General features: G+C 39.8%; 1 protein-coding gene across 1 annotated transcript in view; it reads right to left on the reverse strand.

The window, feature by feature from the left end:
- ZMAT4 (zinc finger matrin-type 4) overlaps positions 1-19156 on the reverse strand; it is a 365911-nt gene that overhangs the window by 88841 nt on the left and 257914 nt on the right. Inside the window, exon 5 of the mRNA XM_004382072.2 lies at positions 458-685. Within this exon, the coding sequence (XP_004382129.1) occupies positions 458-685 (228 nt within the window). The remainder of the gene's footprint in view (positions 1-457; positions 686-19156) is intronic.

Here is a 19156-nt window from a genome sequence, read left to right on the forward strand (position 1 = left end):
ATCTCAAGAGATTGCCCAGGACACAATCCAGTCTTGTAGATCCAGTCCTGTATTACTAACACAACTGCCACCCAGCATCCCTCATTAACATCCTAGAGGCAGGATTTTAAAACGTATAGGAAAATCACACAGTACCAAGAATCATGGCCCAGCCAAAATGATACACACATTTTTGGGGGGACATAATTCAAACCATGATGGTGCCTTTTATCTAAAATATAGTCAATGAAATATGAAAATAGCAAACACTTTGAAACTAAAGAGGTTACAAAACCTAAATGAAAGTTCATTTTCTGCTCATTTCCTTTTTCTTCCATCCCTTTGGAGTGAGCCTAGCTTTTTCCTTAGTAATCTAAGCAATAAGAAGAATCATCCCAATTTGTGCAAACACCATTGAACCACAATCCTTTCTCTGAAAGCCCAGTTTTGTGGCAGAAAGTAGAACAATTGCTCTTACCTCTTAGCTCCCCGATATCCAGAGTTGTCCCAAGTTGTTCTAATAAAGTGACTCTTGCTGCATTCTTCTTGTGCTTCTTGCCATCATAATGTTGCTGGGCCATCAGAGGGTTATTAAACCAGGCTGCACAGAGCCCACAGTATCTGTCTGAATCTCTTCTTTGATAGGGAGATGTGACCACTGGAGCAGCGTCTACCCGTGGGGACTTAAGTGAGCTGAGGGGTGGTGCTGTGAAGGAAAACAATCAGAGAGAACCACAGACCACATTAGTCCATTACTGAATATAATTGTCCTCAATATCTAAAGCTAAAAGAGTCTCAAGTTCATTCTAGAACTCAAGAATCCAGAAGAGCTCATTAAGAGCAGGAATATTATCTTTGCCAGCCTTCATCTCTGTAGTTGGGACAAAACTAAATTTCCTAATTTATTGAGATCAGAATTTGCGTATTGTTATAGAAAAATCTGATAGCTCAAAAGACCACCCCTTAGGAGGAATTAGGAGTTAATTTAATAAACTCTTGGGGATAAGGGAATGATCTATTAATCAAAGTGAAGTCAATCCTTGAAGGAAACATCGAACAATCATGATTTCAGAAACTCTGAATGAGTGAATTGAACATGTGTGCTATAAATGGAAGGAACTGATAAAGGATTTGCCTACATGTTCCAGGCAGATCTCTCAGTGACATGGATCACACTAATTGAGGAAATTATGCTAATTTTATTGTCAGTTACTTTCGTTTATTGTGGTAGGTTATTTTCAAACTATATCTGCTAAAATGGATGCTGAAAGTACAATATATATTTTTTTAAAGGCCAAAAGAAAAATACAACAGAGCAGATGTTGCTTATCTAAACTGAAAAGGCATCTATCACTATTTTGAGGTTGGAAGCCCCATTGATTAATTTCACACGTTCAACTGTGTGCTTACAGTTACTTCTGGCCCAGAAAGAAAAAAACCAAAGTGGAAGGAGTTTACTCATGGCAAGTATAAATAACTTTGGTATGCATTATGACATACAAATTGCTTTCATCCTTATAGAGACAGTGAGACTTGAATTATTGTCCTGTCTCTCAGATGATGGGTTTCAAAGATGCCATGTCCCTTATGTAAGGTGAACTATCTAGTTATGGGAAAAAAACAAAAAAAAAAACAAATCAGTAGCCGTCAAGTCAATTCCAACTCATAGTTATGGGAAAAGCAGGACTCAAAAACAAACCTTCCATTTCCGGGACTGGCGTTCCTTCCAATGCCTCCAACAACTCATCTCGTACTTCTTAATAAGCAGAGATTTTTTTTTTCTAGACCTTACTAACTTTTGTACTTTAATATTTAATTTAGTTGTGAAAAAAAAAAATTCTGACCCAAATGTTTTGAGAAGGAAGAGACATTTCAATTCTCACATGGTCCATTAGTCAGAACAGAGTATAGCAGCACCTTCTGTTTGAGGCTTGGTCACTGAGAGGCAGAGTGCGGCTGGCAAAACCAAGAAAACTAGGGCTGTTCAGAGAAAAAGCCGAGATCTGGGACCTCAATAAAAGGTTAAGAAGCCATGTAATCATCTCCCCAAGCTTTCAATAACCTTTACAATGGAATTTTGTCGTTTAGATGAAGTAACTGATACAGAAATAAATACTTGCTAAACGACACTTCAATTAAAAAAAAAAAAAAAAAAAAAAAATTTAAAGAGTTTTATTAAATAGCAAAGAAACAGAATAAGTAAGCCTGAGAATCATGAGTCAAAAAAAAAAAAAAAAAAAAAAAGCCTGTATCATAACAATATCTTGAGGAAGTGTTTTTCTCTCCTTTTCAGACATTTCCTCACATACGGAAGACTTAGTTTACATGGAACTTACTGGTGTTATTTCTATAGGAACTGAGAGAAAGAATACATTTCTTACAAGCATCGCTGCAGATTGGGTCGTCTATCACTATCTGGAAATAAAGCTCAAAGCTGAGCCACAGGACCCCAGCAGCCACCCAACATCACTTTGCTATGACTTAGAAATGCTAATAAAAGCTACAAATATGCACTTGGCCTGTATGTGAAAAACTGCTGTGCACTTTTCTCAAGGAAATTGGATCTTCCTTTCAAAATCTCCTGCATCCTTATCAATTTCCGAGGATTTATAGCTGCCTATTGTTTTTGACGGCAATAGAAAACATATCAAACGTTTGCGATCTGAGTAAATGTTGACTCTTGAAATGTAATTTACTTTTCTCTAAACTGAGCCCTAAAAAACATTTCAGAGTCAGTTTTATCAATTGATACCTATATACCACATCCTGGTAGGAGAGATGCAGAATAGAATATTCATCAAATAAGATAATCTTATCTGGCATATAAGAAAGGAGTTTAACTCTGAATCTGTATTGTAGCTTCCCCTCCTGAATAATTCTACTATCTTGTGTACAGCACCGAAAGTTTCATTTTTCTTTTACTTCTGTTTCCAACTGTCTTCACCAATCTCAACCCAGTTTGTATCCCCTTAATGCCTGTAAAGGCAAACAAAGAGGAGTGGAAACAGCCCTGAATCAAAGCCAAAAATCTAAATTGGGTTCGGTTCCATCGCCGCTAAGCTGTGTGACATTGTAGTTGACACAAGGTTAAAATTCAGGATCACTATCCCTTTTAAAACTAATTTTCTTTGCACTTAACCAATAGGATAGGGATGGGACAAACTGCAGAACCTCTCTCCATTTTACAGCTTTGACTGGATGCCAAATATGGAGGTTATTATGGAAAGAGCATTTTCAGGTTTTAGTGCTAAATTCTTGTGTGTACTTGGACCATCAAACCCATATGTCTTTGGCAAAAATTGTATTATTCTAATAAAATTAATAAAAAGTGGAGTGACGATTATCTCCTGGTTTTAAAATGGGCTTTTAATAAAGCAACTTAGTTGAAGTGTAGTTAATTTTTAATTTTATGCTTTATGTTTTCACTCTAGGTACAAAGATATTTGACTCAATATTGACACTGCCCCCACCCCCATAGTCAACTTGAAACCAAGAGTTAATTTATATAAACTAGTGGTTTTTGACCTTGGCTGAACATTAGACTCACCCAGGAACTTTAAAAATCTCTGTGCCCATGCTGCTTGGGGTCAGACCAATTACATCAGAATATTTGGAGTGAGTACCAAACATCGGGATATATATATTTTTTTTTTTAATTGCTGTAGTTTAAATGAAAGTTTACAGTTCAAGTTAGTCTCTCATACAAAAATTTATACATACATTGTTATGTGACCCTAACTGCTCTCCCTATACTGTGACAGCACACTCCTCCTTTCCACCCCTGACTTCCCATGTCCGTTCAACCAGCTCCTGACCCTTTCTGCCTTCTCATCTCACCTCCTGACGGGAGCTGCCCATTTAGTCTCATGTATCTACTTGAGCTAAGAAGCACACTCTTCATGAGTCTCATTTTATGTCCCATAGTCCCAGTCAGATCTCTGTCTGAAGAGTTGGCCTTGGGAATTGTTTTAGTTCTGTGTTGACAGAGAATACAAGGGCCATGCTTTCTGGGGTTCCTCCAGTCTCAGTCAGACCATTAAGTCTGGTCTTTTTACTCTAATTTGAGTTCTGCACCCCACTTTTCTCCTGCTTCATCAGGGACTCTCCGTTGGAACATCAGGATATTTTTAAAGTCTCTCCCCTCCCCCCACATCTCCATCCATGATTCCAAAGCACAGCCAATATTGAGAACCAGTGATCTAAATATGGCCAGATTTTTGTTTGAAAATGACTATAAAATGGAGTCTTCTTAGATCTTCACGTAGAATAAAGTTATATGTTACACTCATCAGCCATGGAACTTCTTTTTCTGTAGGTAATAACCAAAATGTCATATATTTATCCATGAGACAGAAAAAGAGTAACAACTACTTATTTTCTTTTTTTTTAAACTCCCATCCCTTTTCCCATTTCACCAAGACATAAAAGTTTCTCAAAAAATGTAGCTGATGGTATAAATTAATATTGGTAAAGTTAAATAGCAATTCCAAACACTTTCTCCATTCAGAAACTCAAATATGTACTGAGCTGTTGAGATGTTCTACCACCTATCTTTCGTTGATGCTGTTATCCACCCTCATTTGCTGCTCTGTACCATTCCCTCCACATAACTGGACATCCATCCTTCAGGTTCTCCTCAATCCTGTAATTTCTGTCGGCCTTGAAAACCTAAGCGAGAAGTATTACACCCTCCTCTATGCTCACAATTTATTTGTCATTTGTTATACAGTGTCTTACATACTTAGTTGTGTGAATGTGTGTGTGTGTGTGTGTGTGGGTGGGTGGGTGGGTGGGTGTGTGAGGGAAATTACATCATAAGCTTCTATTAGACACTTATCTGTTTTCAGGTTTCTGTAATACATGTCTACAACCCCTTATCTTCAATTCAGAAAATTCAAAGACCCCTGAAACTCAAAAGTTTCTTCATGATTCATTGGTTAGCAAAACCTGACCTGAATTGGCAAGAGGCTACTTGTAGCTTTTATGTATACCACTATGTGTAAATATAATACATATTGAAATAGAATTATTAATATTTTGATCATGGAGTGCTGTCCCAGTTCCATATAAATATATGGCATATGTACCTTGCTATGTCTCTTAAATCCTAAAATCTCTAAATTTCAAAACACATGAGGCCCCAAATGTTTTGAATAAAAGGTCATGGATCTGTAGCCAGTTTAGCGTAACTGAAATAAACTCTTGTTGTTTTAATGCTTGAGACAGTTGAAACAAGCCAGCTTCTAAAACGTGATTTCTAAGAACCATTTGATTCAGAAATAATTTTCAATGCCCCTTTTAGTGCCTTGCAGAATGTTTGTCAAGGAGCAGGTTCTCAACAGCTATTTGTAGACTGTTGGATAAGTTGTCTTGAATAATAGTCTAAATTAATATGTATCTCTACCCCATACTTGTTTCTTTCTGGCAGAATAACCACAGTTGATTTAAGAATAAAAATATTTCCAGGGAACCCTGTATGTGTCTCCAACAGAACACCTGCTCACTCTGTAATGTAACATTGTCTATTACCACACTCTGTAGTACCAGCACCCAGTATGGTGACGGACACATAGTGTGTATTCCATGTCTTTTGATGAATGAATGAATGAAAGCTCTTCACATTAGAAGTAAATAAAGTAAGCTGGCAATAAACACCGTGTTTTCTTATTTCTCCTAATTGTGTCATTTAGGGCTTGGGTAGCTAAGCGCTGTACCAGTCATTATAAATATAAGCAAATAAGTGACAAGATCCTGGTGGAGTGAAGGCTAAATTGTGGAAGGGCAACAAGCCAAGTGTAGCCACTTCTTCTTGTCTCTCTTCTTCTTTGTATTCCACTGGATATACTGAAAGCCATGGTTCTAGTCTCTCAGACTTCTGTCCATCTGCTGGGATGACTTATTTCTACAAAGTTTCAGAAAGCTAAAATCATGTTTGAAACTTTATTTTCAAACAGGAAGTTATTTACTGTAATTCGCTTATCATCAGAGGCAAATCTTCATTTTGGTTTCTGGTATGGTACCAAATGTCCCAGTTTGCTGGGGATTAAGAAAGTTCCTGGGCTGTGAGACTTTCAGCGCTCAAGCAGGGAGGTCCTGGGACAGGTTGGTTACTCTAGCTTCTGGGAACAGAGCTGATTTAACGTCACACTGGGAAGATAGGTATTAGTGAAAACTTGGAAATTATTCAGGAGCTTAGAGGAGCTCCTTCAACTAAGCAGAGAGGATCCAACAACAGATCTCAAAGCTTTACTTGTTAGATCATCAAGTAGGAGCCCTTTGCCAGAGAAGAAGGTAACACAGCCGGCAACGGGATTCTCACCTGCCTGCCCATCATCAAGACCATAACTACGGGTGCCCTTCAACTTCCATATGTGAGCCTTTTACTGACATCCCCTACTAACACACTCTTTCTCTCTCTCTCTGCCTTTTTTCTCCTTTCTTCCCTTTCTCCTCTTTTCTCTCTCCCTCTTTCACCTCTTCCTAATGCTTTCTAGGCTTTAGGATAACAAAAATTAGTCCATTTTCACAAAAGATCTGGGAGCTTCTTAAATAGAGAAATAGAGCTAAGAATTTATTCATTTTAAAGTACGTGGGTTACTCACGAAAGGCATTCTTAGCCTTAGTACTAATTCTTCCTAGCTGTATGATATTGTGCAGTTAAATCTAGTATGTCTCACATGCATTTTCGTACTGAAGTTGTCCAAAGGCTCTATTCGACCAATAGACCAGCTTGAAGCTCAAAGGGATGAATCAACTAATGTAGGGTCCCCTGATTAATAAGTAGCAGAGGAAATGGCAAGGACCACATTTCTTTTTGCTCTAAAACCAGGACCATATTTCAGTGTCAACTAGTTTCCAATGTATGCTAAGGGAACAATAGGCCAAATAAACAAACAGATTAACTATAGAGTCAGAACACATTTCCTTGGCTTCAACATCTGTTCTCAGTGGGGATTCTTTGGAAATGTGCATTTTCTCTTTAGAAAGAAAATTGCTGATTTCTAGTCCCTATGCTAAACTGCCTTTTTTCCTCCCCTTGTCCCCTACCCTAAAACAAATTAATAACAGTATCAATTCTTCAGCAAGTATCACTTTTTTTTTTTTTTTTGGCAAATGCTGTTGACAGTTGTATTTGACTAGATCGTTCAGTGATGGCTTGGAAGGCTGCTGTCAGCGCAGATTGACAGCAGTCTACAAATAGCCCAGCCTCTTCTGCAGGTAAATGCCTTAATTTAAGCAAACTGTGCAAAGTCAGGGCCCATAACTTCCATTTGTTTGTGCCTCTCACAGAGGCTAGTACTTCTTGTGTACATAGTGAGAGACCTATTACTAGGGAATCTGTTCCAAGTCATGCTGACCCACGTGTATCAGTAGAACTGTGCTCCATAGGTTTTTAAACGGCTGACTTTTTGGAAGTAGATCACCAGGCCTTTCTTTACAGGCACCTTTGGGTGGACTTGACTCTAACCTTTCTATTAGCAGCCGAGTGTGTTAACTGTTTGTACCACGCAGGGACGCCAAGTAGATAGTAGACAGGTGACGAATAAGTGAAGAAAAGTATTAGTGAATTTTAGTTAATATCAGCTTGGCGATTTTCATGTTTCAATAAATGGTTTTATGATAGCTAAATTTTAAATCTTTGAAAGATTTTGTTAAACTTCTTTTACAGGGTTTAAAATAAATGTTCACCACAAGATGTGGATTAAATAAACGGTGGCTATCTATACTGTGAAATACCATGCAGCAATTAAAAAACCTGCTTTGGAAAAAATAGCTAACATCCTGGGGGGGATATTCAAGCTATAGTGTGAAATTTTAAAAAACGTGGTTTTAAAATTATATGTAAGGTATAAAACAAATTACTTAGTATTCAATTATACGTGCGTGTGTAGGTATTGCGCACATATAAAACTATATAGAAAGGCTAGAAGCCTATAAATAAAAATCTTAGCAATCATTATTTCTAAGTTGTGGATTATGGCTGATTTGTTTCATACCCATGGATATACTTTCTGATGCTTAGGGAAAACACTTTTAGTTTACAATTTATACATGGGCCACATATCATGAAACCGGTTTTAGTGCAAATCCTAGGAAACACTGCTTAGGGGACTTGGGGTACAGGTCTTAAATTAAACCTCAGAAGATTTTATTTGCAGTGATTTATTTATTAATTTATTGGTGAGTTTGGGAAAAATGGGTTGGGAGAGAGCTGGCTCAGTCAGAATAGGCTGTAAAAGCCCCAGCTTTCCCTATTTCTCCAAAAGATAGAAAGAAACATAGTTTTTTCACTGTTGAGCAGATCCAAAAATGGCCCTAATTATTCAGATAAAATGAAGTACCTCTCTTCCTTCTCACGTGTGTTTAGAAGCCAATTCTCCTATTCAGGGTCACTACAAGTTGGAATCGACTCGACGGCAATGGGTAAGACAGAAAAAATTGGTGTGTTATTTCTTTTCTGCCATGAAGGAAATTAAAGAACACTATAAAATATCTGATATTACAAAATATGTGTCACTTAACACTTCCTGAGAATAAACAAAGATGAGGATGACTTAACAGAACCACATTCCAATCCAATTTTGTGTCAACATTCGAAGTATAATCAGCCTACCTATTAAGGGAATTGCTTTCTCATCTATGTTACATTCATATATCATCAGTCTTCATTAATATAGTATTCATAGATCATTGATTTTCATTAACATAGAATTATTCCCTCTAGTTTCAGTCACTGATTAGTTTCTAAATATCTTAAGTATGCCTGTTTTCTGCAGAATCCTAATCTTTGAAAATAGCCATTAAATAGAACTTTAGAGGGGATAAGAGTCGTTTGATAACTTTCTCTTGTTATTTGACAAAAGAATCCAAAGGTGGTTATATTCTGCATTCTTCTATGCTTTGCAAACAGAAGGTTAGAATGTAAGGTCCACAAGGGCAAGAAACTTTACCTGTTGCATTCTCGATGTATCCCAGGTACCCAGAACCAGCCCTGGCACAGTGTGTTTTAGATAAACACTTGTTGAATGAGGGAAGCAGTTTATTCTCCATAAAGCAATTTATGTAAGAGGAGGAATCACGGCTTCACTTTAGCACGTTCTGCAAGTATGATGAATTGGTAACAGCTAATACTAGAGCCAAATGACAGCGTCCTTTCTGTCCACTCTAATGTTACAAACAGCTGTTGTTCTGTGGGTACAGTGGGTTCACGGCATTCAGTCTTCAAATACTATTCAGTTGAGATAATTCATTGTCAAAAATCTTCAGTATGGTCACAGTTCCCAAACTGGGTGCCAAGGCACCCTGAGATGGTGCAGTGAACTCACAAGGGAATCATATTTTAAATTTTTGAGGAGAGCATAGCGACATCTGTTGGACACCGCCGGAACTACAAGCTCCAGGTAGTTGACGGTTTCAACATCAGATGCTCAATGATGTCATAGTTCTGTGAATCTGGGTTTTTGGAGGTTGCTGTTTATGACCCAAAAATCAGTGAGGAACAAAAACTCAAGGTGCAAGGTCCAATGTGAACCAAGGTTTCAGAAGTTATACAGTTCTCAACAGGCAAAAACATCCATTAATAAGTGTGGTTAGTTAAGAATAAAATTAAAATATTAATGTTTCTTTTAATCTATGTATATCAGCTTTTCAAATAGCAACTAAGTTGTTAGAACATAAACACTCATTAAGTATTTTGAACATAAGGAGCCTTGGTGGTGTAGTGGTTAAGCACTCGGCTGCTAAACGAAAGGTCGGTGGTTCAAACCCATCAGCCTCTCCTTGAGAGAAAGATGTGGTAGTCTGCTTCTGTAAAGATTATAGCCTTGGAAGTCCTACGGGGCAGTTCTACTCTGTCCTATAGAGATGGTATAAGTTGGAAATCAACTCGATGACAGCTTGAACATGACTGTTTAATAAATTGAATGGCTAAGTATTGCTTTTGGCCTAAGGACACAGTGGGGAAAAAAATAGAGACATCAAGGCTGTGGTAAAATTTCTGAGATACTAAGAGTTATAACAACTTATGATGGAGTCCCTGGGTGGTTGGAAAGGTTGGAGGTTGGAGTCCACCCAGCGGTACCTGAGAAGAAAGTCCTGGTGATCTACTGAAAATCCGCCATTAAAAACCCTATGGAGCACAGTTCTACTCTGACACACATGGGGTCGCCTTGAGTTGGAGTCAATTAAACAGTAACTTTTTTTTCTTTTCGGGAGTTATGAATTCATCCTTCTATATTCCTTTCCTATTGAAAGGAACATAAAATCAATGACCTTCCAACTGGGCAGCTGTAGAAAAACTGATAGCGTTTCCTCATAAATCTCAGACTCCATGTTTAAGACGGGGAGAGGCAGAGTCCTAAGGGCAGAGTGAGTTTCCCTGACAGGTACTCACTCACTCACTCACTGCTACCCTGCAACGTCCACCCCAGCAGGTGCCATCCTTAGATTTCTGAGCTGGATGCTATTGCTGAGATCACAGACAGTCTTTTAAGAGGGGGTAGGGTGACTAGTGTTCTGAGGTCTAGGAACTGATACTAACTTTCTGCCTTCATTCTCTGCCTTCACCTAATCTATAGCCCGTGGTCAGAAGTGGGGGATAATTTACTTATCAGCCAGCATCAGCTAGCCAATTAGAGAGCCAGCTTCTTGGATCATTCCTTAGAGCCTATGAATATTTATAGAGGATTCAAAGACGAGAAAAGTGATCAATGCCAGAAGCACAGCAGAGCTAAAGTGCAGACCAAGTTTAGAGGAGAGAAGAAGAGAGGACAGCCTTTTGGCCTGGGCCAGAAGGAAGCTGAAGCTTTAGAAGTCATTTTAAGGAAGTTAGTGCTGGTAACGTTCTCTGAGTACAAGGAGTGCAGCTATACTTCTCTTCGCCCTCAGCCAACATCTTTCCCACCAAAAAAAGGGATCTCTGGTTTCTCTAACCTCAATTTTAAGTTATCTTAAGCATGTTGCTATTGTTAGCTGCTGTCCAGTTGATTCTGACCCATGGGAACCTCGTGTGTGCAGAGTAGAACTGTGCTCCATAGAGAAGCAGATTGCCAGGCCTGTCTTCCGAGGTGCCCCGGGTGAGTTCAAACCGTCAACCTTTCAATGAGTAGTTGAGTGCTTAACCCAGGGACGTATATACCTATGTCCCTGGCCTTAACACACAGTTTGCCAGTTATAAAAATTGGCTCTATTTTGTATTTACAGCTACAAATATTAGCTATGTATATATTTTCCTTCGTCTATTTGGATTTACTCTAGAAATAAAGTACTTTATATTAACTGCCACTAGGAAATTGCTAAAACCTGGAGGCTTGATGTTATTTTGGGTCAGCTGTATAAAACCTCAAGGCAATTCTAGAAGTTTTTGAGGTCAGACTGTGAAACAGATAGAGTAACTTTGCTCTATCATCTCAGGCCTCTCAGAATACTTGGGTCAGGAGCTTCCAGAGAATCAAATATTAAATTAGGAAGGTTATCTAGCCCTAGGACTTTAAAGTCCATGGCTTTATACCACTGCTTCTCAAATTAAGCACTGAGGTATGTAGGCAGAGGACGATTGCAAATAAGGAAGCACATGTTAGGCTAGATAAGACTTTTCAGATAAATGTTGGGAAATCATTAAGTTAATTCACTCCCTAGGGGGAACAGTCCATCGGGAGCCTGAATTATTCAGGCGTATCTCCTCTAATCATTAATTTAGCCACGACTTGGCCACACAATTGCATGGTTACTTATGCAGGCACAGCCTAAAGTGAATGGATGAGAGCGAATATAAATGATGTTTTTTGAACAATTTTTAGAACAAGGGTGTCATCATCAACAGTCAATAAGGGCAAAGCTGCTTAAAATCAGTCTCTCCAAGTGTGCTCCATGGACAAAGACAGGTAGACATCACCTGGTAGTCTATTGGGCATGTTAGTCTCAGGTCTCAACTCAGACAACTGAATCATCGTTTGCATTTTATAAGAACCTCAAGTAATACAGAAATTAAACTTGGAAAGCACTGGATTAGGATTCAGTAGTTCTCAACCCTGACTGAAAATGAGAATCACTAGGGGAGATTTAAAAATTATGATTGCAGGCCCACCCCGGGGCTATTAAATCCGAATCTCTCAGGATGCGGCTGAGCAATAGTAGGTTATAAAACTTTTCAGATGATTCTAGTGTAGAGCCAGGGCTGGAAATCACTGGACTAGATACCTCAACCTTACGAGGTATCTCCTCCCTGGGTTGTGCAAATGGTTAATGCAGTCAGCTGCTAACCAAAAGATTGGAGGTTCAAGTCCATCCAGAGGTGCCTCAGAAGAAAGGCCCGGCAATCTACTTCTGAAAAATCAGCCATTGGAAAATGCTATGGAGCACAGTTCTACTCTGACACATAACAAGTCTCCATCAGTTGGAATCGACTCGACAGAAACTAGTTTGGTTTTGGTTTACCAAGCACATGTGCCTTCATATTTCATTCATTTAACTATTATGTTCCAGCATGGCGCTATGCATTAGACATGCAGCACCACCCTCGCCAATGTGAAGCTTGAAATCTGAAATGAAACTGTTTTGAACTAATTTCACAAAACAGTTTTATTAAACTGCATTAATTCTGCAGATGTTCATGTGTTTTCAAAAAAAGTCATAATAAGCAACAGGTATAGAGAAAATAATGTGGGTTTTGAAATAAATGAAACTAATTCAAATCACTATTTTGGATCGGGTCACTTCAACAACTAAAACCTTTCCCTAAAATAAAACGGGCTAATGATTCAACCTCATATGGTTGTTGTGATGATTAAAAGTGTCTGCTTGATAAAGGTTAGTCCTCATGCCTCGTGACCACAGAGAAAACCAAGCCCAGAACCCAGGTTTCCTAACTCCTGCCCCATATTCTTTCTACTGTCCCACACTGACATGAATTCTGCCAAATTGACAACAAGCAGAGGCTAACCTAGCAAAGACCTAGGAATGCCCTGCAGGTGAAGCAAGGGGAAAGTACGGTGAGAGTACATCAGAAAACGTCACATACTCTAATGAAGTGTTCATGGAGCTAGCTGGTCATAAGTTTGCTGTTACTGTAGCAATTTAAGACTCTTTCCACACTATGTAAATTGCTCTGTAGAAGAAGAGTAAGTATATATAAGAGCTAGAGGGTTGGTTTAAGGAAGAAAAGCATATGAGTAAAGGTTAAGGTATTTGGAACTACTTATCTAGAAGGAGAGAAGCTGAAGTACAGCTTAATAACACTTGAGACACATAGAGGATCAAGAATTTGAACTGATGACCAGCTGGTTTCCAAAGCTGCTGAAGAGGGGAAACAGATGAGCCTGGAGGAAGCCTTTAGAGAGACAGAGCTTAAGGGGCCAATCTCCCTGATATTAAGGCATGCCTACTACCTCTAGGAGGGGCAAGTGAGGGAGGTTTGCAGAATATGAGCATTATTAATACTCAGTGCAGGGGGGAGGGGCATTTAAACCACAGCAGATGATGAAGTTTAGTGTTAAATGGAATCTTCCTAGAAACAGGGAGATGGATAAAACAGTAACTCAAGATTCTGTGAATTTCTAGATTCATTTCATTCTCCATCCTAGCTGCTAAACTTAAGTTTTTTTTTAAATGCAAAATTCTTAAATATTAAATCATCGGGATTAATCAGATGCATGGATTTCTTTCTCTCTCAATTATTTTACTAGAAAACAGCTCCCCTGTGTGTTAAGAAAGATTAACTAAGATATTCATTCACATACCAGCATTCTTGACGCCCATATACCCATCCGCATTCTTGATATATTAATTTTACTAACTGAAAATGAGAGGTCCAGGTATTAAAGTTCCATCTGCTCTGTTGACTGATAAGCAAAATGAAGATGCTAATGATCAGCAGTTTGCACTAGTCAACACACAATTACAGTGAGAATGCGCGAGTAGGCCTTTAACCCCAGTCTCCTGTTTCTCAGTTGAGCGAAGCAATCACTCTTTTAAACAACTGAGGACTCTTGGCTTCCAAACACCTCCTATATATTTCAGCTTTGAAAATTGCACTTGGAACTCTCAAATCATGTCTTTAGGCAACATCACTAACAATAAGAACTGCTGTCTCCAAATGGGATTGCAGAGCCTTAGTTGAGCCCCTTTAACTTTCCTTGGAAGAAAGACCTGGTGGAAAAAAAAAAATATATATATCTATACATACATATATGTAATATACATTATATGTTTAAAATATATAAATATACATATAATATATAATACATACATATATATTTATATATAATACATATATAGATATTATATATACATACATTCTACTTCCAAAAATCAGCCAATGAAAACCGTATCAACATTGCGGAGATTGCAATCAATGTCACAAAAAAATTTGTGTATAAATTTTTGAATGAGAAACTAATTTGTGCTGTAAATTTTCCCCTAAAGCACAATAAAGTAAAATAAAATAAAAACCCTCTGGAGCACTACAGTCTGATCTGCAACTGATCATGGGGATGGCACAGGACCAAGCAGCATTTCATTCCCTTGTACCTGGGGTCACCATGAGTCAGGGGCAGACTCCACAGCACCTAACAACAACCACAACCTTTCCTCTTGGCCAAAGTCCTCTTGAAAATCTTGAGTGAATTTACAGTTAAAGCCATAAACTAGTGTGTGCTCAACCGACAATTAAGGAAAGTCACTTAGCAGGAAATCATACATGATCGAGAAGCAGCTTCTCTGAAAACTGACATTTAGATTAAGAAATCATGAAATTTCATCTTTCTGTTTTCACATAAGGAAACTTGCTTGGTGTCTGTGTTACATGAAAATGTACATAGCAGAACAACCTATGGAGGAATTAATTGTCTTATTTCCTTATGGACTCACTTCATAAAAAAATGAGGGATAATTTTCCATTGCATTTCCAAATGATGTTAAGCCTTGACGTCTGGTCTTCCTTACCCCCAGGAGAGAACTAACAAAAGGCATTTATGTTGGTCTGTCTGAGAGTCCTTGGGTGGTACAAACAGTTACACTGCTTGGTTGCTAACCAAAGGTTCAAGTCTAGCCAGAGGCTCCTGGGAAGAAAGAGCTGATGATCTACTTCTGAAAAAACTAGCCACTAAAAACCTTATGGAGTTCACTTCTATACTGGAACACATGGGGTCACTGAGAGTAGAAATCATCTTGATGGCAACTGGTTGGTCTGAGAGCCAAAGGGATCCCAGTGTCAAAAACGTGTGTGCCTAATTTCAGGAAAGTAATTGGCTCCTTAGGATCTAGGAGGAAAGAGGGTTTCAAGTATGGATAGAGACCCATGAAGCTTAAAAACAATGTGTCCAAAGTGGCCCAACTGTCCCCACTAATGCTTATAGCAGGGCTTTGGTCTTCATTCTCATGGCTTTGCTTGTCCCAGAAGGAGTGATACTATTGGAAGAAGACACTGACAGAGAAAGGATTGTGTAGGCTTGGGTAGGAAGACAGGTGAGTGAGACTCACTTCTGAGGAAGCCTCAAGACTGGACTATAAGCCAATGGAAGCTCAGCACCCATCAGCACTCTCAGTGATCATAAAGCAGCCAGAGCACACAGACTGAGGGACTTCTTGACTTACCCAAAAAGGGAGAGTACCTCCAAGAGTGACTGGATGGACTTCTCACCAACCAGGACATCAACCAGTTTGGAATGGTTCAGTAATTGCCAACACGAATAAGGGCAGCGTACGTGTTGCATAGCAACTAAATCTTGTTGCCCATCAGAGTTTGACCCAAGTAGGAAACAAATAGTAGTGCCCTGCTCAAAGATGGCAGCCAACTATGCCACTGTGAATGTGCATCGTTCTCCATAGTCCCGCCAATAATCCAATCTCTTGCCATCGGTCTCCTGAAACTTTCTGGATCCATGCAGGAGACTGGATTATCGACAGTATTGTGGAGACTGACACGCTTTCAAAGCGACTGCCATCTTTGAGAGGGGCACCAATGTCTGTTTCCTACTTGGTCAAAATCTGAAGGCCAACAGATTTGGTTGCTATGCAACACGTACGCTACTCTCATTTACACTGGCAATTATCAAACTGTTCTGAACCAGTTTGAAGCCCTGTCACCACTCTTCAGGGCCAGAGGATAGAAGTAATTTAAATTGATTTTTAAAATATAGCAAAATATGGTATTTATTTCACTCAACTGACCTACAGTAATTTGTTAAAAATATTATATCTGATTATTAATGAAACCAAGGTGGGTGTTAAGCAAGACTTTTAACTCTGATGGCTCAAACATATAGATATTTCAGAAGATGAGAATGCAGTTTGGGACATTTCCTACCAATCATTTCAGGTGAAATATTTATTTCACAAGTACTTTCCCAATTTCATAGAATAGACACTTTATGGTTGCTATCCTCAATAAATGATTTAGGAGTTGTTGCCAGAAAATCTTTCACTCAGGCATAGTTCTCTTCTGAATAGTAATGCATTCTGCACATGGATTCCAAGTCCTGACCATGTCTCCTGCTGACAGTTTCAGAGTAACCAAAGGAAATTGATTATTTATTGTTCTACTATATTCAATCGCCTCATATGCATGCAAAAGCTAGACAATGAATAAGAAAGACTGAAGAAGAATTGATGCCTTTGAATTATGTTGTTGGCGAAGAATATATTGAATATACTGTAGATTGCCAGAAGAAATAACAAATCTGTCTTGGCAGACGTACAGCCAAAATGCTCTCTGGAAGTGAGGATGGTGAGACTTTGTCTCACACACCTGGACATGTTATCAGGAGGGACCAGTCCCTAGAGAAGGACATCATGCTTGGTAAAGCAGAGGTCAGCAAAAGACAGGAAAACCCTCACTGAGATGAATTAACACCGTGGCTGCAATGATGGGCTCACGCATAGCAAAGATTGTGAGGATGGTGCAGGATCAGTCAGTGTTTCATTCCGTTGTACATGGGGTTGCTACAAGCTGGCACCAACTTGACAGCACCTAATAACAACAACAACAACAATATTCCTTCATAAAAGTGTGTTAAAAAACACTTTCTGGAATAAAGGTATAGCCACATCATAAAAGCTGCTGAAATCAACTGTCTTATACCATTATGTAACAGAAAAATGAGCTTAGGGTATTTCAAAGGATTTGTGAAAATTGCCCAGGCAGGCTGGACGGACCAAGATGGTGGCTTAGTCACACACACTGTCCCTCTACAGCAAAGACCTGAGAAACCAAGTGAAACAGATACAGATGACAATCCTGGAACCCTGAGCATCATGGAAGGGACGAGAATTCGATCAAATATTTATTGGAAAAAGAAACTGAATGGAAACAGAGAACAAGGAGAGATATGGACCACAGGTACCCTGCTAGTTGGCTTGGTACAGTGCGGTCATCTTGAGATAAGGCCAGCAGCGATCACAGGTAAGGAGCACAGGAAGGCAACTTCACAGAATCCCCAACAGGAAAAAGAGAAACTGTGTAAACATACCCAGAGTGAAGCAAGGTGAGTAGAACATAAACTGGATCTAAGGAGGGAAAGTACAGGAAGGAGGGCAAAGGCTCCTGGGACCCTGGCATCCACATAACAGGGAAGGAGCAAGGATCCAGAGACAGGATTACTCGCCAATGAGGGTCCATGATCATTAGGGTGGGTGGCGCACAAGGAGTAACAGATCCATAGAGTGTCAGCAGGAGGTCCCTCACCTGACCAGACCACAGGCAGCCCTCTCCCACACTTGGTCAGGGCCAGGTATGGATTGCTGGCTCCAGCCAACTGGAAGTGCCCAGGCACCCACACCTGATGACTAGAGGAGACACTCCTCCTCCCCTGCCTTTCTGGTATGAACATCTTAGTGGTATGAACATCTCCCACGCCTGCTGCCCCTCCTATCTGGAGACCATGGTATAACCCCCTTTCACCTCACCCTGCCCCATCCACCACAACCCCTCACCCTGCCAACTCAGCAGGCAGCAGTAAGCACTCCCACATTGCTGGTCACCCACCATATTTCCCCACTCATCACCCAGCTCACCCAGTGAGCAGCAGAGAGCACCCTGCACTACCAACTACCCATCACACTCCCCGCCTGTTGCCCCATCCACCTGGTGAGTGATAGAGAGCGACCTATGCTCCCAGTTGCCTGCCACACCCCCACCCACTGCCCCTCCCACCTGATGAGTGGCAGTGAGTGCCCTAAACTCCTGGTTGCCTACCATACCCACCTTCCATTACCCTGCCCACCCAGCAAGTGACAGTGAACACCCCACGCTCCCGGTCACTTGTCACTCCCCCCACCCACCCAGTGAGCAGCAGAGTGCTCCTCCTTCCCCGGTCACCTGCCACACCCACCCTGCGCACTTGGCAAACACCATTGCACATTCCTGCGCTGCTGGACCAACAACAAGAAACATCTTGTACCCACCCACAGCTACCCACCATGCCCAGTGAACAGCAATACACACACTCCCTGCCGACTGTTGCCCTGCCCACTCAAAGGTAGGTGGTGAGCGCTCCCGTGCCATCAGACAAGTGATCAGTGGAGCACGCCCACTATGCCCACCCTGATATATGAAAACAAAACAAAAAATCAAGACAAAACAAACATAAAATCAATCAATAAATACACCTTCTCCTCACTTATTGACTACTACATTATCTGATATTTCACATTTATGACAGTAGTAAAAAGTCTATTATCTGACTATTTTGTGCGTTAATGACATACATATGGCAGTAATGAATGCCGAGGCGAGAGACAAGAATAACACTGGTTTTGATGGTTAAAGTTATATGTCAACTTGGCTGAGACATGATTCTCAGTGGTTTGGCAGTTATGTAATGATGTCATTTGACAGTTATGTAATGATGTCATCATCCTCCAGTTTGTGATCTGATGTCATCATTCTCCATTTTCATATCATGTCAACCTGGTCTTTGTAGCCTAACCATTTCAATAAGTGAGGAGAGGGTGTACATGAATATATAAAATAATACCTTAATGCCTCAAAGACAGCAGATAATAACAAATCATATGAAAAAACAGGATAAGATGCCTAAAACAAGTGAGCAAAATAAAGGGGTAAAAAACCTTCCTGAGGAAGAAACAGTTATAGAACTATCTGAAAAGGAATTCCAAAGACATATATATATATAGGATCCTCAAAAAGATCAAGAAAAACACTGAAGAATTCAAGAAAACA

Source organism: Trichechus manatus, unplaced genomic scaffold (assembly GCF_000243295.1).
Source record: "Trichechus manatus latirostris isolate Lorelei unplaced genomic scaffold, TriManLat1.0 scaffold00090, whole genome shotgun sequence".
Lineage (NCBI taxonomy): Eukaryota > Metazoa > Chordata > Mammalia > Sirenia > Trichechidae > Trichechus > Trichechus manatus.